General features: G+C 48.4%; 1 protein-coding gene across 2 annotated transcripts in view; it reads right to left on the bottom strand.

Moving 5' to 3' along the window:
• The window catches only part of RRN3 (RNA polymerase I transcription factor RRN3), a 454,090-nt gene that overhangs the window by 38,470 nt on the left and 389,868 nt on the right, over positions 1-25,752 (bottom strand). For both annotated transcript variants that reach the window (XM_085632098.1, XM_085632099.1), the window contains exon 17: positions 15,597-15,684. In XM_085632098.1, coding sequence (XP_085488224.1) covers positions 15,597-15,684 — 88 coding nt within the window. The remainder of the gene's footprint in view (positions 1-15,596; positions 15,685-25,752) is intronic.

Raw genomic sequence — 25,752 nt, forward strand, 5'->3', positions numbered from 1 at the left:
CTTTTGAAGGATGAGGAAAGAAGGTGGGCAAAGTGATGGTCTGCCAGATGTGGAAGGGCGTGACAACCTTTGGCAAGAAAGAAGGACGGGTCCTTAAAACCACCTCGTCCGGATGAACAGAAAGGAAAGGAGGTTTGGAAGAAAGAGCCTGGAGCTCACACACTCTTCTGGCAGAGGTGATAGCTACCAGGAAAGCCGTCTTAAGAGTGAGAAGACGCAAAGGACAGGTATGAAGGGGCTCGAAGGAAGCGCACATCAGATATGTCAAAACAAGGTTTAAGTCCCATTGAGGCATTATGAACGGCATGGGAGGAAATGTGTGCGTAATGCCTTTCAAGAAACGGTTAACAACTGGGGACTTAAACAGAGAAGGCTGATCTGGAAGCCGTAGGAAGGCGGAGATAGCCGAAAGATAACCTTTGATAGTGCCCAAAGCAGAGCCCTGCTGGGCCAAAGAAGGAAGGAACGGAAAAACCTCAGAAAGAGGGGCAGCGAGGGGATCCACAGCCTTTGCTGTGCACCATGCCACAAATGTGTTCCCGCTGCAGGCGTATACTGTTTTAGTGGAAGGATGCCTGGCTGCCAGAATGACATCACAGACTTCGGGAGGAAGATCGAAGGCTGTCAACTGTCGCCGCTCAATCTCCACGCATGTAGGTGGAGGCTGGACAGGTTCGGGTGGAGGACCGTACCCTGCTGCTGTGACAGAAGATCCTCCCGAAGTGGCAGTCGGATCAGGGGATCGATCGCCATGCTGAGTAGCTCAGGATATCAGTATCTTCGTGCCCAATCCGGAGCCACAAGGATGACTTGGGCCCGGTCACGCCGAATCTTCTTCAGCACTCTGGGCAGAAGTGGTATAGGCGTAAAGGCATACAATAGAACCGCAACTCCACTCGCGACGAAAAGCGTCGCCTAGCGAGTACCGCCTTGGAAATTCCAACGCGCAGAATTGATGACATTGCACGTTCTCTTCAGTGGCGAATAGATGTAACCAAGGCTCTCCCCACTACTGAAAGTTACCTCGCGCCATGTCCGAGTTCAGACGCCATTCGTGATCCATCAAGCACCGGCGGCTGAGTTAGTCCGCCCTGGCGTTCAGAGAACCTTCCAGGTGTTGAACCACCAAGGTAATGCCTTGATGTTCCAGCCATGTCCTGAGGCACAGAGCCTCCTGCCATAGGGTCCAGGACCCTACCATGCCCTGTTTGTTGCAATACCACATGGCGGTGGTGTGGTTTGTGAACATCTGCACCACACTTCCCCGGACAGAGGGAAGGAATGCCTTCAGTGCAAGTCGGATCGCCCGAAGCTCCAAAAGGTTGATATGGAGCCGGGACTCCGCCAGAGACCAGAGCCCACTGATCGCCGCCTCTCCCAAGTGACCTCCCCATCCCAGGAGGGACGCATCCTTCACCACAGTGTGCTCCAGTTAGGGAAGGGAGAGGGATCTGCCATTGACCCAATCACGATTCGTGAGCCACCACTGCAATTGTCGTGCAGTGCCCTCCGAGATCTGGACATGATTGGACAAGTTGCCCTGATGCTGCGCCCACTGGAACTTCAGGTCCCACTGCAGAGCCCACATATGCCATCTGGCATGTTGCACTAGCAGGATGCAGGAGGCCATCAGAACCAGGAGCCGGAGGGTCATCCTGACTGAAACCCGGGATAGAGGCTGAAAGATCGGTATCATAGCCTGAATATCCCGTACTCGCTGCTCGGGAGGATAAACCCGAAACCGCGTCGAATCCAGAACCGCTACGATGAAGGGGAGCTGCCGAGAGGGACTCAGGTGCGACTTTGGCACGTTGATGGAGAACCCCAGCAAATGCAGGAGGTCGGCCGTAGTCTGAAGGTGGGAGATGACTGCCTGGGGCGAGCCCGCCTTCAACAACCAGTCGTCGAGGTAGGGGAAGACTGACACCCCTGACCTGCGTAGATGAGCTGCGACCACCGCCATCACTTTCGTGAACACCCGAGGGGCGCTGGTAAGGCTGAAGGGAAGCACGGCAAACTGAAAATGCCCCTGGCCTACCGTGAACCACAGGTAACGCCGGTGGCCGGCAGGACGGGGATGTGAAAATAAGCGTACTGCAAGTCCATTGCTACCATCCAGTCTCCAGGGTCGAGGGCAGCCAAGACCTGAACCAGAGTCAGCATTTTGAACTTCTCCTTCCGGAGGAGTGGTTGACGTTCCGGAGCTCCAAGATGGGACGCAGGCCCCCTTTGTCCTTCTTGGGGACCAGAAAGTAGTGGGAATAACAACCACTCCCTACTTCTGGCCCAGGAATGCACTCTATGGCCCCCTTGACCAAGAGGGTCGTAACTTCCTGCTGGAGAGTTGCCAAGTGTTCCCCTGACATGCAGTGGTACTGAGGTGGCATGGCTGGAGGGGTGGACTGAAAGGGAAGGGAGTAACCCTTGCGGATGATCTGCAACACCCACTTGTCCGATGCGATAGCGTGCCAGTGGGGGAGGTGATGGCGGATCTTGCCACCCACTGGCGTGGGGTGCCCCACAAAGCCTGGATTAGGAAGTTTTGGAGGTAGAAGCAGCGGGGGTGGAGGTGGACTGACCCTCACGCTGATTCCCAGACCCGCCCCTGCGGAAACCACATCCGTGGCCGCGCTGAGGCTGGTTCTGCACAGGCTTGCTGAAGGAACGTGCCTGAGCGCCCCTTCCGTCGCCACGAAAGGAAAGAAAACCGGGAGTGACTGGGCTTTTCGTGGAAAGACCTAAGGACTTGGCTGTAGCCCGCGAGTCCTTAAAACACTCCAGCGCACTGTCGGCATTATCGCCAAACAGGCAAGTGCCATCAAAGGGCATGACCATGAGTGAGCTTTGTACATCTGGCGAGAACCCGGTAGATCTCAACCAGGCGTTGCGAAGCGCCACAGTCGTATAGATTGCTCTACCTAGTGAGTCCGCGGTGTCCACACCACACCGAAAGGCGAACTAAGCCGCATCTTTACTCTTGGCAACAGCTTGAGACAGCACAGCTTGGATCTCTTCAGGACACTGAGGCAACACCTGTGCAACGGCATCCCACACCGCGTAGGATTAGCGGGCCAATAGGCATGCGGTGTTCACCGACCGCAGCCCTAAGCTGGCCGAAGAGAACAACCGCTTGCCGAACTGCTCCAGCTTCTTAGAGTCCTTATCCAGCGGAGCCGTGGGAAAGGCACTCTGGGACGTCCAAGCTTGGATGACCAGGCTCTCAGGCATAGGATGAGTGGTCAGAAAGGCAGGGTCACCCGGTGCCGGGTGATGACGCCTGGCGACATTCTTATCCACAGGGGCCCCTGTGGCTGGCTGCGACCAAGTGCCCAGTAAGACGTCAGTGAGGGCGTCAATAAATGGCAGTGAAGTGGGCGCCGTCTGGAGCACCTCAGTGAGGAGATTAGTCTTTAGGGCCACTGTAGGGAGATCAAGGTGGAGGACCTCAATGGCCCGACGGAGAACCATCGTGTACGAAGCGCCCTCCTCCATGGTAGGCGGAGGAGAGGCAAACCCCGGGTCAGAGGAGAGCTCAAGGCCGCAGGCCTCCTCTAACTCTAACTCCGCCCAGTCCTGCTCGGAGTCACACTGACAAGCAAGAGGGTTCTCGGACCCCTCCCAGTCGTCCTCCACCTCCGCCGTATGTGGGACAGACTGTGGCGGCAGGGACCGGGGAAGGAACAAACAGCACCGGGAACAGCACCGGACGGGGCCGAACCGGCGCCATGTCCCAATGCGGATCCCAGGTAGAAACAAAAATGTCCGAGAACCTGGGCAGGGGCGGAACAAATGGCGCCCACTGCGGCGCCGGAGGCGGAGCCAGGGGTGGCGCTGGGGCCGGAAGCGCGGGACCTTGTGTCCCCGTGGCTGGAGCCAGCGGTGGCCCTACAGGATCCTGACATGGGACCCCGGGGCCCGAGGGCGCGCTGGCGGAAGCCCGAGGCTTAAACAGACGGTCCATGGTAGCAAGAAATTCTTGCACCTGTGCGGGAGTCGCCGACGGACCCGGGTTAGGAGGGTAGGCTGCGGGACTCCCGGGCTCGGAAGAAGCCGCAGGGGCAGAACCCCTGTCCCCCTCGTCCGCATCCAGGGAACGACGGGGGGACGTCGAGGAGCGACAGCGCTTCTTCAACTTCTTTTTGTGTCGTCTCTTACCCAAATCCGAGGGTGAATAATTGGAGCCCAAGGAACGATGATGGTTGCCCCGCGAGCGTTCTCTGGAGCGGCCCCTGGACCGTGAACGGCGCAGGGACGAGTGCCGAACCTCAAACAGCTTCCGGCGCCGCTCCCGCAAGGGCTTCCGGCCATGGCCAAACAGGCCATACAGGACCGGGTGTCGTGGTCGCTCTCCAGGCAGTAGAGACAGACGTCGTGGGGGTCCACCACCAACATATTGCAATGGCAGGCGCCACAAGACTTAAAACCAGGCAACCCTACGAGCACCAGAGTAGACTCAAACTTACAGGAGACAAAAAGTCTCAAAAAGATAGTCAAAAAGTGACTAAGGTACGTGCTCTAACGGAATCTGCGCTTACTGGCGCGGTTAAAGAAAGAACGGACGTCAGCGCGCATGGGTGGCACATAAGTAGTCTCCGTGACGTCATCTCAGCGCTTACGAGGCCATCGACGGACGCGGAGCCGTACGACGCCACCTACCGACATGCAGGGGTACTGCTGACGAAAAACTTTTCCGGATCCAGTCTGACGGCTGGGGGTTATTCTAAGGTAAGGAATCTATCACTAACGTGTCTCTTTCAGATTTCATACTCCATCACGTTTGACCCTTTCAATGGCAACCTGGAAAGCCTGTGCTAACAGTTCTCACACTGGGCACATATTTATTATCAAATGAGTACTCCTGTAACCTGAACACCCATTTTGCCATATGTGATATGGTCTCTTCCTTTACCACTTGTGAAAAAAACATTTATCAGTAGCTTGTGGTACTTCCTCTGTGCAAATCTTATACCTTGTAAGTACATCCTAAAATGTTTACCCCACTAGCAGGCTAACACTTCCTTTTTGAAAACGTAATAGCTACCTTCTGCACCTCTCAGAGCACTGGAATTGAATCCCAAAACACTCTCCTGGCCTTGCTTCAGTTGTAACAATACAGCTTCCAAGCGATATGCTCTGTTATTAGTAATTACCATAGTTTTAAGTTGAGGATTGAATGGTTTCAGTATGGCAGCATTTGCTATGCCTTTCTCAACACTTTTGAGTGTTTGTTCATACTCCAATGATCATATATATTTCTCTTTCAGCAATCTTATGGGATTAGTTTTCTTTCTGTAAGATGATCAATCAATTTACTGGAGTATTCTGCTAAATAGGTTTAACTTTGGTTGTATACCATCACAATTTCTGATTTGTACTAGATATTCCACCCCAGGGACAGAAGCCTTGCATTTCTCCAGCAATGGTTAAACCAAAATCCCTTAACTTTGCTAATACTTCTCTTAAAATCCTTTCGTGATCCTGCTTACCCCTACCACAGATCAAAAGGTCATCCTGTTATTAACACCAGCCAATACTTAAGACATAACATGGTGAAACACTTTTGAAGCATTTGCTAACCAAAACGGCTATGTGGCCTCTCACTTGTAACAAATGATGTTGTGTGTTTACAATCTGGATGTGAATAAGCTTCACGATAAGCTTTCAATAACTCAATTGTTGAAAAAAAGCGTACTTTCTTAGAGGGTACTCAGCTTTTTGTTTGTTTGGTAGGGGTGGCGAACTATCCAAATCCAACTGTTCAAATTCCATAAATTGATGCAGTCATATCATTCCATTAAGCTTTTTTGCTAATGCAATAGTACTCAGGCATTCAGATGATTCTATTGGCTCTATAACATCCTCCTTGCAGAGCCTCTGCGAATCACCTTTTAACAATTCTCTTAACGCCACGGATAATTTCCTCACCATGTGTACCTTTGGCACCACTTTCCCAGAATACTTTAGGAACTCTGCTTTCCACATGTCATTATCAGATACATCCATTGCTTCAACTTGGTCAGAATTATTAGGATCGTAGTCCAACCCAGTAATAAACTACCTTCCTTTACCAATCATACACCTTCAGTTAACAATTAATTATAAAAGGGAGTTCAGCGCCATACAGACTTTGCAAATGGTGCTACCAACTAGCTAGACCTCATTATATACTACAAATACTCATTATATATTACAATACTCCAAAGCAGAATTGAAAACACTTGTCGTTGCTAGCTTTTTCAAGATTATCTCCCTGAAGAAAAAGTACTGATGTTAGCCAAAAAAAAGAGACATGTTAACCACAGACCGTCACTCATCTTCAGTCTACTCAGATTTAGTTTGGGAACACTCTACGCATCAATGAGAAACAAGGGAACCTATTCTGGAACTAAGGACATCCTTTAGTTCAGCAAAGTTTGTGGCTGGCTCCTCGGTTAGGATTAATTGGCACAGAGTTACCTAAACCTTCAATGAACCAGAACAATTAAGACTTTTTATAGACTTGTTATAGAGAAGCACAGAAATCCTAATACATAAAATTCCTTTGGGACCCCGCCTCCATTTTTCCCAGATTTTCTCTTGACACTGGGGTAGAATTACAGGTTGCCATTTCCACCGCACAGAATGCATACTAACGTAACAAGCTAAAGGCAATTGGACTGTTTCCTGCCTACTGGTAAAGCAGGGCAAATTTGTAGTGGGTGGGGGTGAAGATGCAATACCAGGGTAGGGAGGGATGGGACAGGTAAACACACAAGAGTTTGGGAAGGTGGGAAGTGGGACAAAAGGGGGGTATGAGGCGGGAGAGTTGGGCAGTTCAGTTTATAGTTCTGATAGCTCACTAGGGCCCCCTAAACAAGCTTAATTTGAGAGTAGCTACCCTTAAGGTTGAGGGATTTAAATGCACAACCAACACAAAATAAAATAAAGCAAGAGCTTACATATGTAAACCAGTATAGTTTGACTCTAAAAGGCAAGTGTCCCCCAATCAAGGCAATGGCATAGGATTGTATTGGTCCATTAAGCTATTTATGTATTTATGGACACAGATCTAACCGACCCATGGAGATGGTGGAGACAACCCCAGGAGAGGGCTTACATACTTTACTCTTCCACCAATCACAACATTCAAGGATATATTTATTTCCAAAAGATGTACACTACTAAAAAAAAAAAAAAACCAAAAAAAAAAAACCCTACAGTCACCCATCACTCAACATGAGTTTCTGATACCTCTTTTGTTACCTTAGAACTAAGACCAATAGGCTGTACCCAAGATCTGCTTCAATGGATATTCATAGTGTCCTAATGCATTCACAAAGTATATACAAGCAAAATTAAGACTTTTGTAAGACATTTCTTAGAAACCAAAAAGCATTAAACAGCTAATAACATTGTGTGGCATGCAATGAAAGATGCCATTCACAGCTTTATCTTTCAATACACTCCCCACAACACCGAACAGCATAAAAAGAAGAATTACTATGGAGAAGCAAGCTTAAAAATGCTTCTAAAAAGAATATTCTATCAATACAATATAAACATCCACAACACCAAGTTATTGGGTATGATCTGGCTTTTATTCGATCTCGTATTAAATCATGCCATGCTAAAAACCACAGTGCACCCGCTTAAGTTCTTCACATATTTCACCTTTGAACACAGTGCCAAAGCAAGGTCAATCCTGGATACACAGCCTCTAGATAGCACATGCCAGAATACAATTTTAGAGATTATGAATCACGATGGGAAACACTGTTCCCCAACTCCCAATAATGCTGATGCTTTTCCCATTTTTAAACAGAGATCTATACTGCCTCATTCGATAACCATATTGAAAAGAATACTTCTGGTAGCGCCTTTTCACATTTTTTGCCAACAACAACTTTGGGGCAACAAGAATCATTAACTGCTCTAATATTGCTAGACAACCTCTTAGGGGTCCATCCATTTAGTTCCACAAGAAAAAGCAGCTGGTACAGATGAACAGTTACTTACCTTCGGTAACGATGTATCTGTAAGAAACATTAGTTAGTTAGATTCCTCACCTTAGAATATCCCCAGGCATCAGGCTGGATCCGGAAAGATTTTTGTAGCAATACCCCTTGCACGTCGCTAGGCGTCGCCTGCGGCTCCGCGTCCGTCGTTGCGCGCCGGAAAGACGTCTGAGTACTTAGACGCCGCCCTCGCGCGCTGACGTCAGTTCTTGTACATAGCTTTCCGCGCCAGGAAGGCAGAGCCATGCAAGAGACCGACACTGGTGCCAAAAAAGTCTAGGGGCCTGAAAAGGATAACCTTAACCCTAGATGTCAGTTCGCAGAACGGGGAGGATGGGTGGGTCGGTGAGGAATCTAACTAACTAATGTTTCTTACAGATACATCGTTACCGAAGGTAAGTAACTTGTTCATCTGAAAGAAACACGTTAGTTAGATTCCTCACCTTAGAATAGATACCCCAGCAATACCAACCCCGTGGTGGGTCTGCGAACCAAGATCACACCAGAAAGCCCTGGAGAACAGAACGGCCAAAGAAGCCATCTCTCCGGACTTGGCTGGCCAGGCAATAGTGCTTGGCGAACGTGTGCAGTGAGGCCCACGTCGCCGCCTGACAGATGCCCTGCAAGGGAACTCCCCGTCCCAGGGCAGTAGTCGCCGCTGTGGCCCGGGTGGAATGGGCTCTCAGCCCAACAGGAGGGTCCTTTTTCGCCAAGGAATAACAAACCTTTACACACAATACGACCCACTGTGAGATGGTCCGCTTGTGTACAGCCCTCCCCTTCTTAGCACCTACGTATCCAACAAAAAGTTGGTCGTCCACCCGGAACTGTCTGGTGCGGTCCAAATAAAAGGACAGCGCACGTTTGGGGTCCAGACGGTGGAGCCTCTCTTCCTCTTTCGAAGGATGCGGAGGCGGAAAGAAGGTGGGCAATGTGACAGATTCCCTGATGTGAAAGGGGGTCACCACTTTTGGAAGAAAAGAAGGACGAGTCCGGATGAACAGAAAGTAAAAGGAGGCTTAGATGACAGAGCCTGGAGCTCACTCACCCGTCTAGCCGAGGTGATAGCTACCAGGAAAGCAGTCTTAAGAGTCAGAAGACGAAGGGGACAATTGTGAAGAGGCTCAAAGGGAGCGTACATCAGAAAGGTCAAGACAAGATTCAAATCCCACTGAGGCATTACGAAGTGGACAGGAGGGAACATGCGAGTAATGCCTTTAAGAAAACGCGGAACAACAGGGGACTTGAAAAGAGAAGGCTGATCAGGAAGCCGTAAGAAAGCAGAGATTGCAGAAAGATAACCTTTCAAGGTGCCCAGAGCAGAGCCCTGCTGGGCCAAAGAAAGAAGAAAGAGGAGAACCTCAGAGAGAGGGGCGGAAAGGGGATCCACAGCCTTTCATGTGCACCATGCCACAAATTTGTTCCCCCTGCAGGCGTATACCGATTTAGTGGAGGGACGCCTGGCTGCCAGAATCACATTGCAGACTTCAGGAGGTAAGTCAAATGGCATCAACTGTCGCCGCTCAATCTCCACGAATGGAGGTGGAGACTGGACAGGTTCGGGTGGAGGACCGTCCCCTGCTGCTGCGACAGAAGGTCCTCCTGAAGAGGCAGTCGTACCGGAGGATCGATTGACATACTGAGTAGCTCGGGATACCAGTACCTTCGTGCCCAATCCGGAGCCACTAAGATGACTTGGGCCCGGTCGCGCCTGATCTTCTTCAGCACTCTGGGCAGAAGTGGTATAGGCGGAAAGGCGTACAACAGACCGCAACTCCACTCGCGACGAAAAGCATCGCCGAGCGAGTGCCGCCTTGGAAATTCCAACGCGCAGAACTGCTGACATTGTGCGCTCTCTTCGGTGGCGAATAGATCTAACCCAGGCTCTCCCCACTGCAGAAAGAGACCTTGCGCCACGTCCGAGCTCAGACGCCATTCGTGATCCATCATGCACCGGCGGCTGAGTTCATCTGCTCTGGCGTTCAGAGAGCCCGCCAGATGTTGAACCACCAGGATGATGCCCTGGTGTTCCAGCCATGTCCAGAGGCGCAGAGCCTCCTGACAAAGGGTCCACGACCCCACCCCGCCCTGTTTGTTGCAATACCACATGGCGGTGGTATTGCCCGTGAACACCTGCACGACACTTCCCCGGACAGAGGGAAGGAAGGCTTTCAGTGCAAGCCGGATCGCTCTCAGCTCCAACAAGTTGATATGGAGATGAGACTCCGCTGGAGACCAGAGGCCTCTGATCTCCGCCTCTCCCATATGGCCCCCCCATCCCAGGAGGGACGCATCCATCACTACTACGTGCTCCGGTTGGGGTAGGGAGAGGCTTCTGCCCCTGACCCAATCGCGGTCCGTGAGCCACCACTGCAACGGTTTCGCAGTGCCCTCCGAGATCAAGACATGGTCGGACAGGATGTCGCGATGCTGGGCCCACTGAAACTTCAGGTCCCACTGCAGAGCCCGCATTCGCCACCTGGCGTAATGCACCAACAGGATGCAGGAGGCCATCAGTCCCAGAAGCCACAGCACCAACCTGACCGAAACCCAGGATAGAGGCCGAAAGATAGAAATCAGAGCCTGAATATCCCGGACCCGCTGTTCTGGAGGATAGGCCCGGAACTGCGCCGAATCTAGAACAGCTCCGATGAAGAGGAGCTTCTGGGAGGGTCTCAGGTGTGACTTCGGCACATTGATGGAGAACCCCAGCAAATGCAGGAGGTCGGCCGTAGTCTGGAGGTGGGAGACGACTGCCTGGGGCGAGCCCGCCTTCAACAGCCAGTCGTCGAGATAGGGGAAGACTGGAACCCCTGATCTGCGCAGATGAGCTGCGACCACCGCCATCACTTTCATGAACACCCGAGGGGCACTGGTGAGGCCGAAGGGGAGCACGGTGAACTGAAAGTGCTCCTGACCCACCGTGAACCGCAGGTAACGCCGGTGGGCTAGCAGGACGGGGATGTGAAAATAGGCGTCCTGCAAGTCCAACGCTACCATCCAGTCTCCAGGGTCGAGGGCAGCCAGAACCTGAGCTAAAGTGAGCATCTTGAACCGTTCCTTCCGGAGGAAGGCGTTGACACTCCTGAGGTCCAAGATAGGGCATAGGCCCCCTTTGCCCTTCTTGGGAACCAGAAAGTAGTGGGAATAGCAACCACAACCTACTTCTGGACCAAGAACGCGCTCGACAGCCTCTTTGGCCAAGAGGGCCGTAACTTCTTCCAGCAGAAGATTTAAGTGATCCCCCTTACATACGGTGGCACTGCGGTGGCATGGCTGGAGGGGTCGTCTCGAAGGGGAGGGAGTAGTCCCTTCGGACGATTTGCAGTACCCACCTATCCGATGTGATGGATCGCCAGTGGAGCGGGTGATGGCGAACTCTGCCGCCCACTGGCGTGGAATGGGCCTGAAAGCTCGGACTAGGAGGGCTTTGAGGCGGATGCTGCCGGGGTGGATATGGACTGACCGGCACGTTGTCCTCCAGTACCGCCTCGGCGGAATCCACGTCCGCGTGCAGGTTGGGTCTGCGGCCGGTGGCTAGGCGGACGTGAGGAGGTGCCCCTTCCTTGGCCACGAAAGGGACGAAAGGTGGAAGGGTGCGGCCGCGGGGCCGAGAGGCCAAAGGACTTAGCCGTAGCCCCGGAGTCCTTGAAACGAGCCAGCGCACTATCTGCCTTCTCACCAAAAAGGCGAGTGCCATCAAAGGGAATATCCATGAGGGTACTCTGGACATCCCCCGAGAAAGACGTGGACCGCAGCCAGGCGTGGCGCCGGAGCGCCACTGTGGTGGAAATCCCCCTACCCAGCGAGTCCGTGGTGTCTAGTCCACACCGTATGGCATGTCGTGCCGCATCTCGCCCGTCAGCAAGCGCCTGGGAGAGACGTGTCCGGGACTCCTCCGGGCACAGGGGCAGCACGTCCTCCACCGCCTCCCACAGAGAGTGGGAGAAACAGTCCAAGAGGCAAGCGGTGTTCAAAGACCGCAGGCCCAAACTCAGGGAAGAGCTTCTTTCCGAACTGTTCCAACCTCTGGGATTCCCGATCCGGAGGAGCGGACGGGAAGGAGGATTGGGAAGTTGAGGCCTGGATAACCAGACTCTCGGGGGTGGGGTGTTGGGACAGGAAACTGGGGTCACCCGGAGCAGGGTGGTGGCGCCGGGCCACGTTCCGATCCACAGGAGGAACTGTGGAGGGCTTGGACCAAGTGCCCTGCAGAACGTCTATGAGGGCCTCATTGAACTGCAGCAGAGGCTCTGTGGAGCTTGCTGACGGTTGAAGCACCTCTGTGAGGATGTTAGTCACGGCCACAGCAGGCAACTCGAGCCCCAGGGCTTCGGCCGCCTTGCGCAGCACCACTGAGAAAGCTGCACCTTCCTCCGAGGCCACAGTCGGAGGAGAGATGAAACCAGCATCCGGGGAGGTGTCCAGACCACTGGCATCCCCCAGTTCGTCTGCCCAGTCCTGTGAAAGTTGGGCCTGTCTGGCCAGAGGGTTCTCAGACCCCTCCCAGTCGCCCCGGTCATCCGATTCCTGATAAACAGGAGGAATGATCGGAGCCGGGCGGTAGATGAAAGGCACATCCATCAGCATCGGGTGCGGCGTCTAGCGGCGCCGCGCCGGTGTCGGACCCGGACCGGGGCTAAACCGGGGAACGGCGTCGTCGTCCGGGGACGGTGCCGGAGGCGGAACCGGTGTCGGCGCCGGCGGAGGAGGCGTCGTGAGGTCGACCGGCGCCACCAGAAATCCAGGCCTGGATCCCTCGGGGACCTGCGGCGTCGGGACCGAAGTCGTCGACGGTGCTGGGGCAGGAGCCGTCGGCGCGCGAGGTCGCCCAGTCGAGCCCGCGGGGCCCGAAGGTGCGCCGGCAGGCGTCGACGGCGGAGCCAGGCCCCTCGTGGCCGAGAGGAAAGCACTGACCTCCGCCGGAGTCGCGTCAGTCCCAGGGACCGGCGGGTATGGAGACGGACGCGGCTCCTGCGGCTCCGACAGAGCCGCGGAGGTGGGACCACCCTGACCCTCGGCCGAGTCGTGCGACCGGCGAGGGGAGTCCGAAGAGCGGTGTCGCCTCTTGGACTTCTTTGATCGTTTCGACTTGCCCGAAGACTTCAAGCCCGACGAGCGATGATGGTGGCTGTGGCTCCGCGACCGGTCCTTGGACCTCCTCCTGGACCGGGACCGATAAACGGCGCGGAGCCGATTGCCGAAGCTCGAGAAGCTTACGGGACCGCTCCCGCCTAGCTTTCGAGGTCAAGGCCTGACAATCGAGGCACGACTCCGCGTCGTGGTCGACCCCCAGGCAGTAAAGGCACCGGCGATGGTGGTCCGTCACCGACATCAGTCGATGACAGGAGTCACAGGCTTTAAACCCAGGCATCCTACCGGCACCAGAGTCGAGTCGACAGAAGACCAAAAAGAGTCAAAAACGTTTAGTCAAAAAGTGACTAAGGGGTAAGCTCTTACCGGATCGGCGCTGTCTGGCGCGGAAAAAAGAACTGACGTCAGCGCGCGAGGGCGGCGTCTAATAACTCCGACGACGTCATTCCGGCGCATGACGCCAACGACTGACACGGAGCCGCAGACTACGCCTAGCAACGCATAAGGGGTATTGCTACAAAAATCTTTCTGGATCCAGCCTGACGCCTGGGGATATTCTAAGGTGAGGAATCTAACTAACGTGTTTCTTTCAGATGTCATACTCAGTGAAGTGTATATACATTAATCACCAAGGAACCTGCTCTCTGTTTCTTTGAATTTATCCATCAAATCTTACAAGGAGCATCAATTCAGTCTTCTTGGAACCTTGCTTGACTTATAGCCTTCCTTAAAATAAATAGCCTACTTCATTTCTATTGTCTCATTTCACTCTTATGTGCAGATTACAAAATGAACACTCAAATTCTATCCCAGAGAATCAACACCATGATCATTCAGTTTGTGACTTTTTGGCAGTATACGTTTATCATCAGCAAAAACACTATTTTAACCCTGCAGCAATACTAATTGACCGAACAGAGACAGAACAACCAATGTACTTCATTATCCCTTGATATCGGCCATCTCAACAATAATAAAATGGACCATAGAAGATCTTGGCAAGCCTATGTTTCCTCCACCTCCCTTGGAAAAGGGAGGGTTTGTGCTTCGTAATCTGCTGTTCTGCTACTGGTAGCTCGCAGCCGAAAAAGTACATGATGTATCAACAACATTTTCACCTAGAGACCCCAACCTACGTTTTTTTTAATTCCTGTTTTCCAATACATAACATACAAAACATGTTAAATTTGAGTTTATCAATACAATGGTCCCCTATCTGTCAAGACATCCAGATTTTTTAATAAAATTCTGAACAAGCACGGCTATCAACCACTATGGAATAACCCATCATAGCCACTGAGTTTTAAGATATATATAATCACTTTATACAGGCTAATTCAAACATAATATTCTTATATGTGTCATGTATACCAATATTCTCGACTATAGTTAAGGAATTTAGCATTCCATATCGCAAATTCTGCAAGCACTTATAAATTAGAGAAAGTCTTGGTTTGGTCAGGATTAAGCTAGATCCAGGTTGTTTGACAAAAATCTGTCAATAGTTACTGAAAAATATGAACTTATTATTAAGTGCTCATTTACGCACTGGATGACAATCTGCTGCAATTGGCCACAAAATGGTCCAACTGACTACGAAACAAGATGAGACATTTAATCAATCTCTTTCTATGGGCTATTCAGGAACATCAATCACCACACTTATAAGACAGCACTATTGTTTATAAGACCTTTATATTACACAGAATAAGATTAGTAAACGGAGGCCTCATTTACCAGATGTCTGCTCCAGATGCCAAACTCAGTCTGCAGACAGTGAATGTATGTTTTAAAGCTGCTCTGAGATCAGATCCTCTTGAGATTTCGTTTTTGAAAAATATCTGCAGCGGATTGACACCCAATAATACAGGACACTCATTTGATCTTGATAGGAGGAAAACCTAGAATTAAGAGCAATTTTGTTTTCCTTCCCTTTCTGGATTGCTTGCCTCCAGCCTGCACACCACTGGAAGGATCTACACATCCAGACACCAATGACCAGGGAAAATAAGCCATCAATAAATTGTCATTTGAAGAACAGACGTACCCAGAGAACTAGGATTTAGGCAGGATTGTGGAATGTACAACGCAACTGCCTTAATAATAGGGAGACACAGAAGCACGCCATTATCTCCTGGTACATCTCAGAAGGATAGCTAACAGAGTGGAGTGTGGCATAGGCTGGAGTTTGCCTTATCTGAATATTTGGCTTATATTTATATCTGTATTTCATTCTACTGTATAATAAAAAATACCAGTTTGCTTTGGTCTTTCAGTTTTTTTTATTGAAATCTAATTTAATTAAAATAATTTAACAATCTCTGGCACCTAAAGAATATCAGTTTGCGTTATACCACGAGAGAGCTTACAGTTTGCGTGAGAGTTGCCTCAAAATCTGTACAACGCAGGAAATACTTACCAATATTTTAACTCGATTACATGTTTTGGCTTCTATGTACTATAAATTGGCTTTCAGTCTATAGCAACCAAACAAAGGCTAGTAATTACCTTTCCAATTGGATTCTGAAAATCTTGCAGGTCTTCAGTACATGACTCATCCCAAATTTGGTACAAAGGATCGATTATCTTCTTTGATCTAGATAGAAAATTCAAGTTGAAGCAGTTCATTGTTTTAAAATTAAGGCATTATGTCACCCAACAAGAAGTAAAGAAACCATTTACCTAAACTAAGGATGGACAGTGTAATAATAGGTTAAAGGTGATAATAATATAAAGTACTGACTCTTGACAAGGGTTAGATATTCACAAGCCTAGAGCCATTGGAATCAGTGAACATACAAAGAAAAGTACCTGTATAGTGTATTAATCGCATATCAAAAGCAGCAGGGAATTCCTGGCACTAGTTAGTCGTACAGATGGCTAGCAGAGTGGAGTTGAGGTAGGAAGTTAAGATGGGAGCTTGCACAAGCAGATATCTGCTACCAATCCACCAATAAGACAAACATCAACCCATCAACATGGTCATCCAATCTTAACAAGGACACTACAGAACCGAAGTCTAAAACAAAACTAAAATAGTCATTAAAGAGAGGACTGCAGTAATAAGAAATAAGAGAAAAAGGGAATTGGCCAGTAAACAAAAGGAATAAGAACAATGGTAACATTTTGGGAATAAAAGGAAGAAATAATGATAATACTTAATTATAAGCTAGTTATGAAGAAATAATAATTTAATTTCATATTGTTTTTAATCAACAATACCAACAATAGTAGAGGTTTAGTGTTGCTGCACTAGTGATCCAAATTAAAAAAAATACCAAAGTTACACAAAGAACATTGCCCAAGAAAACAAAGGTAGGCCAAGTGTGGTCAAGAAAATAATTTTTCAAATGGTCTCTCTCACATGCCACCAAGCACTGGAGGGAACAGATATTGACCCTTCAGGAAACCATTGCTGTGCACTTATGTGAAAATAAATATAGTTCACAGGCCCAAAGTCATATTTGACCTGGACTCCCACACCTGCCATGTTTCGGTAAAAAAATCCATAAAATAGTCTAAATTAAGATTTTATGCCTTTAAAAAAAAGCATAGTTTCAAGGAAGAGCAAAGTAGCCACCCAACATTAGGCCTCTCTAATGGTATTGCACATCTTCCCTTTTTATTACGAACCTTGTTTTTTCATATAATAAAAAAAAAATTGTTTCAATGGGAAATACTCTTATCAAAGGCAGAATCCTGAATCGGTTACTTACAAACCTTAAACATCTCTAAATGGAGCATTTCTGACAATTGAACGCTATAGGCAAGGTAAACTACACAACATTTTTAGATTTTTTCCTCTTAATACTACCTCTTGATGTTACGTGGCTGGTACCATAAACATTTAGCAAACATTCCCCTTAAAATTGTGAGCATTTTGGAAGTCTATGATTGTTTCTTCCTACCAACAAGGTTTTATTCCTCTACAGCGTCGTGGTTGAAGGTCCTTTTATCCCCTGTACCAATTGTTTGCTCAATACCTACTTTTATTTGTATTTATTTTTAGAGAATAAAGAAACTACTTTTTTTGAAGCTGCAAACAAAAATGCTGTTTTAAGTTCAATATGAGCAATGTTATTCTGCTGTACCATTTGATCAGGAGCTTGAGTCAAATGTCTGACTGCTAAGAGTAGGAAATTTAGGGTCCTGCTCAATCAATCATATCAAGAGGAATTTAAAGAAAAGTTAGGGTCCCTAGAACCGCAGACAGAAGTTAAAGTTGTCAAATTGTTTTTTTAAAGGCCTTTTCAGGTTACTCTATGTCTAAAGATAGGCACATGATAATTTAGAATTGGAAAACCGATTCATAGGAAGCGTACGCCTCACGCCACAGTACTGACACATCTGAAGACAATGAATTATCAGTCTAACTATTGTCATCACTTGAGGTTATGTTCTAGGAAACTCAAGGAAGTAAGAAAAAAATGTGCTAAAGACTTAAATGCCTTCAGTGTGTCAACATTTCTTAAGGGGCTGTCATTATTAAGCAAGTATTAGCAAACCAAAAGTTAGAGGAAGTGTTTGGTAATAGATGAACAATTCTGTGTGTGCGGTTGCCAGTCCTAGAAAAGAAAATCCACAAAGAATCAACATTGCGGGCTACAAACATACATACGAATGCTTGTTGAGGGTAGAGCCCATAAAACACATAACAACACCAATACAGTGGTACCAAAACAACACTTTAGAAGGATACCACAGTGCCCCACAGACCAGCGTGTGCAGAATGGCAAAACGAATTGGGGAGGGAGTTGGGTGATGAACTATGGTCCTATGTCTACCAACAGATGGCCATGGTGTTATCCAGAAGCTGCATTCGCATTATTCATTATAAAATGTTGCAAAGGGCATATTAAACACCAGTCCTGCTTCACAGGTTCCGTTTATTTATTTCTTTTTGAGTTTTTATTGAATGTGATAATAAACTTACATACATCACAATTATCAGTGTCTGCAGTTTTTCTTTACATGGTAACAGTGTTCAAAACATTGATGTGTAACCCGAATCAAATATTCAACATACAAAAAGATCCCTGGGTAGGGGGCTTCTCTCATATGTTCACTGTCAATACGGTGCGCCTATCGAGTTGGGTAGGGGTACGTCTAATTTTCTCTATACAGAACCATGGGGGGGGGTTCCTCAGAACTAAAGGACAGTTCGTGCCCTATCTAACCTGAATACAAATGTTGAATGCACTAAGGTGGCAGTGCGCTGCTTGGGCCTATAGGAGCGGGGAATATAGGTGCGCCAGCCGCCCACTGGTGCCTGGGAGAGGAGGATGGAGATGGCTGCTGTGTCTGCCGCAGGTAACAGCGATAAGTATGCCATATATCCTTGGGTCGTGAGGTCGGTGGTTGAAGAGTTGCATAGATTTCTGTTTGCATATCGCAATACGACATGCTACGAATCCACGTCTTTCGTGGGACTGATTTTTGTTCCCCAGTGTATGGCAATTTCCCTTTTCGCTAGCAACAGTGCTATGGCGACAAACGTTTGGTGACATAATTTTATGGTACTGACTATTCCCAGCAAGGCAAGTTTTGGAGAGGGGGGGAAGCGGAGTGGAGATCACGTCAGAGATCATCTGAAATAGGTCGACCCAAAATGTGGCTATCCGGGGCATTTCCAAGTCATATGAGAGAAGTCCCCATCCAAGGCCTGGCATTTGGGGCAGTTGGAAGGCTTAATGAGGTCATATTTGGTCAATTGCTGCAGTGTGATATATGCCCTATGTATGAACTTAAAATGGAGGAGTTTATGCCTGTGGTTGGGAAATACCCTTTGTATTTGTTCATGACAACAGGTCCATTCCTTATCAGTCAGCGATCGGCCCAGGTCTTCCTCCCATCGTCGTCGTACTCCCCTGTTTAAGTGCCAAACATGCCCGGTACAGCTTAGTGACCAGGTGGTCCCCTACTTTGTCAGTTATAAGTAGAGTGAGTGGTTTAAATTCTAGAGGTGGGGATGGAAATGTAGGGGTGGTCAAGCAGAGTGCCCCGAGCAGTCTAGTCGCCACAAATGTATCCATATACGTCAGTTCAGAGTGTGTGGATAGGTCTGTCATGGTTATTGCCTGTCCATCTGGGAATAGGGAACCAAGGATGCACAGCTTTAATTTGTTAAGTGTACATTGCACCACCATCTTAGATGTGAGTGGCAGAAGCGGGTTTTGTTGTAGTGGGAGCTCTGGGGAATATAGGGAGTCAGTGCCCAACATTCGACTAAGCCTACGCCAGGCCCAACATGTGGTAGATAAGGGTTAAATATCATTTGGGTCGAGTGGAATACCCTGTGCCCCCAGAGAAGTGGGAGAGGCCAAGTCCCGTTCGGGTTTAGTGTATAGTATGCGGGCGCTTGGGTGGAACCAAAGGCAAACTGAGCCTGTGCGACCAGATAGTAAAGGTGAAAATCTGGGACTGTAAACCTGCCCCGGTCATAAGGAAGCGTTAGGTTGTACCTACAGGTTCCGTTTATGGGAGGACAGGACAGGTGTGGCTGCCTGAAAGCTGGGCTTTTCCACCTAACTTGGTCATGTGGTGCTATTTATAGGTATTGGACGATGGTGCTATCCGCACTGTCCGATATGGTTGACTGCAGGTTACCGATGGATCCTGTCGTTGCATTACTGGGATACATGGCAAGATCTGGATTGCACCACTCTACCCCACACGATTCACACCACAAGTCCTCCTAGCGAAAAGGCAGTGGCTTGCTGATGGGGCAGAGGGCGGACTCCCAAATGTAAACACTGGTAATAGGACTTGTTATACTGAAATGAACATAGCGAGCTCTACTCAGATTTGCTTCCAGATATCTCTCAACCCAGTGATATCTGGGTCCCATTTAGAACGTACCTACTTACGCATGATGTAGAACAGAGTGAGAGGGCCTAAAACGTTGCTGAGGTTGGAGATGAGGCTGCTGGTAGTACTCCGTGCAGGGAAGGGCAAAGACAGAATTCGGGATGGTGCAATACTAGAAGACTATGTACGCTTATGATGGGAGAGTTCTCTGTGATAGCTTGTGCTTTCTCTGCCGTGGCTCTTTTTCTCTCTCCCCCTCAGCCTGTATACACTATGTACTGGTGGAATGTGGTAGTGTGCTACCCTGCACTTAATGCTCATAATGGGCGCTGTGCTGTTATAATGTGCTTATTCCAAGGGTTATTTTGCTTAATAAAATGTATTACAAAAATAAAAAGAAGGATACCACAGTAATTATCATTAAACGCCAACCATCCATCACCTGGTGAACCAGGCAGGGAGATGGTAACTGGACACAGTGGTCACCATCTCAATGTATGGGAAATGTCAGTGTCTTCATAGTGATTTTTCAAGTTGGACACCTGTGCCTCTTAATGAGGACAACAGCTACGATCATTTACGTCTTGCCACATATGCTGCACAAAAGAATAAAAAAGTGTCTCATCCGAACAGTACATATTGGAAAACAAGGGGACTTAGAACAAGATGTTCCCCAGTTGGAGATCAATTGATTCAGCTGCAAAATTCTAACTCTAAACATTAAAAAAAAAAAGTTTTGGCTAAAACTTAAGTTGCATATTGAAGCTGGGAGTAAAATACCTTTGCTGAACAGACTGCATTAACTAAGTTGAGGTAGAACCTCACAGGATAGTGTTATGAAAAGGAGTCTAAACATGAAGTTGTGTTGTATATGATGAACTTACATGAAATACACAGCACACTGTTGCTTAGTAGATACTTTTGCAAAAACAACAGTTGATGGACAGAATGCAGAACAATGTCATACATTCACCACACTACAGAGATCTGGGCCTAAATCCATGTTTTTTTTGCTCACCATGCCGTTCCAGTTTGAACCCAGCCATATGCAAATCAGTCTTGACCCTGTGCCTCATGCATACAGTCCAGCCTGAACTGCCAAGCCAGGTCAGCCCTGGACTGGAAACAAGCATCCTAGGACCGGTTTCGGGGGTTTCACCCCTCTTCAGCCAGGATAGCTTGATTCCAGTGGCATGGAGAGCACAGGACCCATGTCTGGGCATACACTTCTGAACTGGGGTGGCGTGGTGAGCAAAATAACGATGGATTAAACCCAGATCTGTGACTGGGGTGAATGTTTTGCCAATTGGCAACATTCCGTCCATCATCTTGTGTGTTTTGCTGTTAGCCCTATGTGGGAAGGGTATGCCCAGACGTGGGTCCCGTGCTCACTACGCCACTGGAGTCAAGCTATCCTGGCTGAAGAGGGGTGAAACCCAGAAACCGGTCCTAGGATGCTTGATTCCGGTCCAGGGAAGACATGGCTTGGCAGTTCGGGCTGGACTGTTCCCATGAGGCACAGGGTCAAGAATGATTTGCATATGGCCATGTCCGAACTGGGGTGGCGTGGTGAGCAAATGAACGATGGATTAAACCCAGATCTGTGACTGGGGGTGAATGTTTTGCCAATGTGCAACATTCCATCCATCATCTTGTGTGTTTTGCTAGTAGATACTCTTGACAAAGGCTCAGTATCTCCGTTTCATCTTTAAGAAGGCTTACATGCGCAAATACGATTACACAAAAGCTGTAAATCCAACATGTTGTTATGACAGTAAATGAATGCACAATGGTAACAGATAAAGGAATGCTTTTTTCTAACATACAAACTGTATGCACTTCCTAAACAAAAACCATAAGCTAACAAGAAAAAAGTCATCTCCAGCAAATACACACATGGACTCAATTACAAACCACACATCATGTTATATCAGCAATCTAACAAAAGGATTACTTAATTCGCCAGGAACAAAAACCTAATGGGAACACAAAGGGGACAAAAATGTAACTATCCAAGTACTTCTTATGTGGAAAACTAATGACCTGAGGAAAACGACCAAACCCGGCTGTAGCCAGACCTAAACATTGGAAGAAGTTCTTTTTTTTAGTTGCTTTAATATTCAAGATTGAAAATCAACATTGTCGTTTGCCTGAAGGAATTATTTGTTATGTGGTGTGGAACCCAAGAGTGCTATTACAATCCTTCCAATGATACACCAAACAAGTATTAATGCCAAATGCTTGTTGCTGGACAGGACTAAGCTGCTGTCCTTTGCTCAGAGTATGGTTGCTGGTGTATGAGTGTTACCTAAAAAGGAGGTCAAACCTTCTACACTCATGTCAAAGTTAAGTTTGAGAACTATGATAAAAAACAGAATTACCACTCTTTTCTTTTAACTAAGTGGCAATTGCCACCTACGAAAGTACCTTTCACCCCACCCTAACACAAAGGTTCATGTCTTTGTTCCTGATGTAGGTGCCTGAACAACAACAAACTTGTTGTGGTGCCCAGTAGTGGGCACCCTGCTAACAGTATATGCTGTAACACTAGCGAAGAGGAAAGGTTAGTGATGTAGATGGGGCTCCCTATAGCTAAATAATAGACCCTTCTCAGACATAGGCAATACATATATCATCAGTAGGGGTGAAGTCTCTTCCCACCAGCTTGAGGTATTATCCACACAGGATTGGACCATAAACTGAAACGATCCACAAGATGTGGCTGAGGGGTTGACATTAGGAGACACATCCACACCAATGACAGCATACCAAGCAGAGGATAAAAGTTTAGCATCTCTGAAGGGACACAACAGGAGTGGGGAACTTACCTGCTGTTTAGGATGTAACAGAAGATGCCACGAGCAGCAGCGCATGGACTTGAAGAAAGTATACATGAGAAATAACCTGTGGCATCATAAATGGTTTGGGAGGGAACATGTGTGTCAATCCTTCAAGAAAACGCATCACAAAAAGCGATTTAAGCAAGGGCGTTTTGTCAAATGCAGAAATGCCGAAAGGGTTGATAAATAACCTTTAACAGTGCCTACTGCAAGGCCTCGTTGGGACAAAGACTAAACAAATAATAAAACATCTGACAGCTTGGCTTGCAAAGGGTCCTTCCTGCTGACCCCCACACCAGGCCACAAAACTGTCCCAGCACCGGCATAAATAGACCTTGTGGATGGGACTCTGGCCACCAAAATAACATCCACAACTTTCGGTTGGCAAATTAAAAAAATTAAATGCCATCAACTGCCGCTGCTCAATCTCCACGCATGAAGAAGAAGTAACTTGTCTTCGATAACATCTTTTCTGGTAGAGACTATCTCGCTGCAGATTCCTCACCACAGAATATTTCCCAGGAGTTAGAATGGAACCAGAAACACTCTTTTGAGCAGTACCTCTGAGCGCCGGTAGGTAGCACAGATGGTTCCACATCAGTGTCCTCCACCAACCTATAAAGCACCCACCCATGCACGCTGACATTACTTGCTTTAGTTCTCTTTTGCACCGGCAGAAGTAGAGCCCAAAAAAATTGGTTATCACCAGTGTGCATATTCCTAGACTGAGACCTATTTAGATGGAGACGAGGTTGCAGAATTGCGAGGGAGGTTCAGTGAGGAATCTTCGGTTTCTCTACCAGAAAAGGACTTACCGAAGTTAAGTGACTTCTAACCGAAGATTCCTCACCTTAGAATAGATTACAAAACAATATCCTCCAGGGGGTGGGTATGTGCACAGGCTCAAATCAAAATGTTCAGCAGGGCATAGCAGGCAAAATTTCTTTCTCAGCGGACCTGGCAGGCCAGACAGTAGTTCTTTCTGAATATATGGCGTGATACCCATGTAGCTGCCTGGCAATGTCCCGGACAGGCATTCCGCAGGAAATCGCAGTGGCAGCAGATTGGGCCTGGTTGAGTGAGCCTGCAAGCCTTCAGGAGGCTGCTTCTTCACCAATGTACAGCAGATCTTTAAGCAGAGCACAATATAGTTTGAGATAGCTTGTTTCTGCACTGCCTTACCCTTGATTCCTGAGAATCTGAACTACTGTCCACCGGATGTACTCTATTGCAATCAAGGTAGAATCTCAGAGACCCTTTCGGTCCAACCGGTGTAGTTTTTTCTTCTTCTTAGAAGGGTGAGAAGGAGCAAAGAATGTTGGAGAAACAGGTTTTGGTTGACTTGAAAGGGAGTCACAGCCTTAGGCAAGAAAGAGACATGAGTTCTTACAGCCAACTTGTCAGGGTAGAAAAAGGTGTAAGGAGGGTGCACAGAAAAGAGCCTGACGCATACTCAACCTCTGTGTCAATGCTATAGACACCAAAAAGACAATCTTCAGGGTGAGCAATTGCAGAGGACAGCTGCGTAGCAGTTCAGCAACGTTAGAACCAAATTCAGGTCCCACTGGGGCATAACAAAGGGAGAAGAGGCAAACAAATGTTTCAGCAATTTGAAAACTCTCCTAACTCCAGGTGATTTGAACCGAGAGCTAATCTGGAAACCGCAAAAAAAGCAGAGAGAGGGCGGAAACATACCCGTTAACAGTGCCCAAAGCAAGACGTTACTGGGCTGGGACAACACATACAAAAGAACCACAGATAATTTGGTCTGCAATGGTTCCACCTGCTTAGCAGAATAGCAGTCCACAAACTTGTACCAATGGCAGGCATATGCCTACTTGGTCGAGGAATGCCTACATGCCAAAATAACATTCATGACCTCAGGAGGAATGCCAAAAGCAATCCGCTGCCACAGCTCAATCACCTAGCATGAAGGTGGACCATGTGCAAGTTGGGGTGCTGGTCCCTGCCCTACTTCTGAAACAGGAGATCCCCCCTGAGGGGAAGCCTGATCGTAGAACAGATACTCCTGCTCAGGAGCTCGGGATAACTCACTGTCCCGTGTTCAATTCATAGCGACTCAGATGACTTGGGCCTGATTGGATTCTTCAGAATGCAGGGGGCAAGAGAGGTATTAGCAGAAAGGCATACAGGAATCCCTGGCCCCACTCCAATCTGAAGGCATCTCAGAGTAAGAGCTGCCTTGGAAACTCCAACTCACAAAAGTGCTGACATTGCGCATTCTCTGCAATGGTGAACAGATCTGGCCAAGATTCTCCCCTTTCTCGGACGAGGCCATCACATGAAATCACCATTGGTGATCCTTCAGGATAGGACAGCTGAGTTTGTCTGTCCTGGCATTCAAAGATCCCGCCAGGTGTTGCACCACCAGTAAGATCTTATGGTGGGCTAGCCATTTCCAAATGTGCAGGGCCTTCTGGCACAGGATCCATGACCCCATTCTGTTTGTTATAGAAACCACGTAGCGGTGGCGCTGTCTGTGAACACCTGAATGAGCCTCACTTTAATGGATGGCAGGAAGAATTTCAACACCAAGCTGATGGCTCTCAACTCCAACAGCTGACATGGAGCCACACCTTCGCTGAAGACCAGAGTCCTCTGAACTCCACCTTCCCTCTGATGGGTACCCCAACCCAGAAGGAATGCATCAGTCACCACAGTCAGCTCTGGGTTGGGAAGGGAGAGGGGTCTGCCATGGACTTAACCTGAACCTGCCTTCAACAGCCAGTCGTTGAGGTATGGGAAGGCTGCAACAATCCCTGACCTCCAAAGGTGAGAAGCAACCATCACTTTCGTGAACACTCGAGGGGCACTGGTGAGGTCAAAGGGAGCACAGCGAACTAGAAATGCTCCTGGTCCACTGTGAATCACAGACAGCGCTGGTGAGCCTGCAAGACGGGATGTGGAAATAAGTGTCCTGTAGGTCCAACAATGCTATAATCTAGGGTCGAAGGCAGATAAGAACTAAGCCAGAGTGAGCATTCTGAATGTGACCT

Source organism: Triturus cristatus, chromosome 10 (assembly GCF_964204655.1).
Source record: "Triturus cristatus chromosome 10, aTriCri1.1, whole genome shotgun sequence".
Lineage (NCBI taxonomy): Eukaryota > Metazoa > Chordata > Amphibia > Caudata > Salamandridae > Triturus > Triturus cristatus.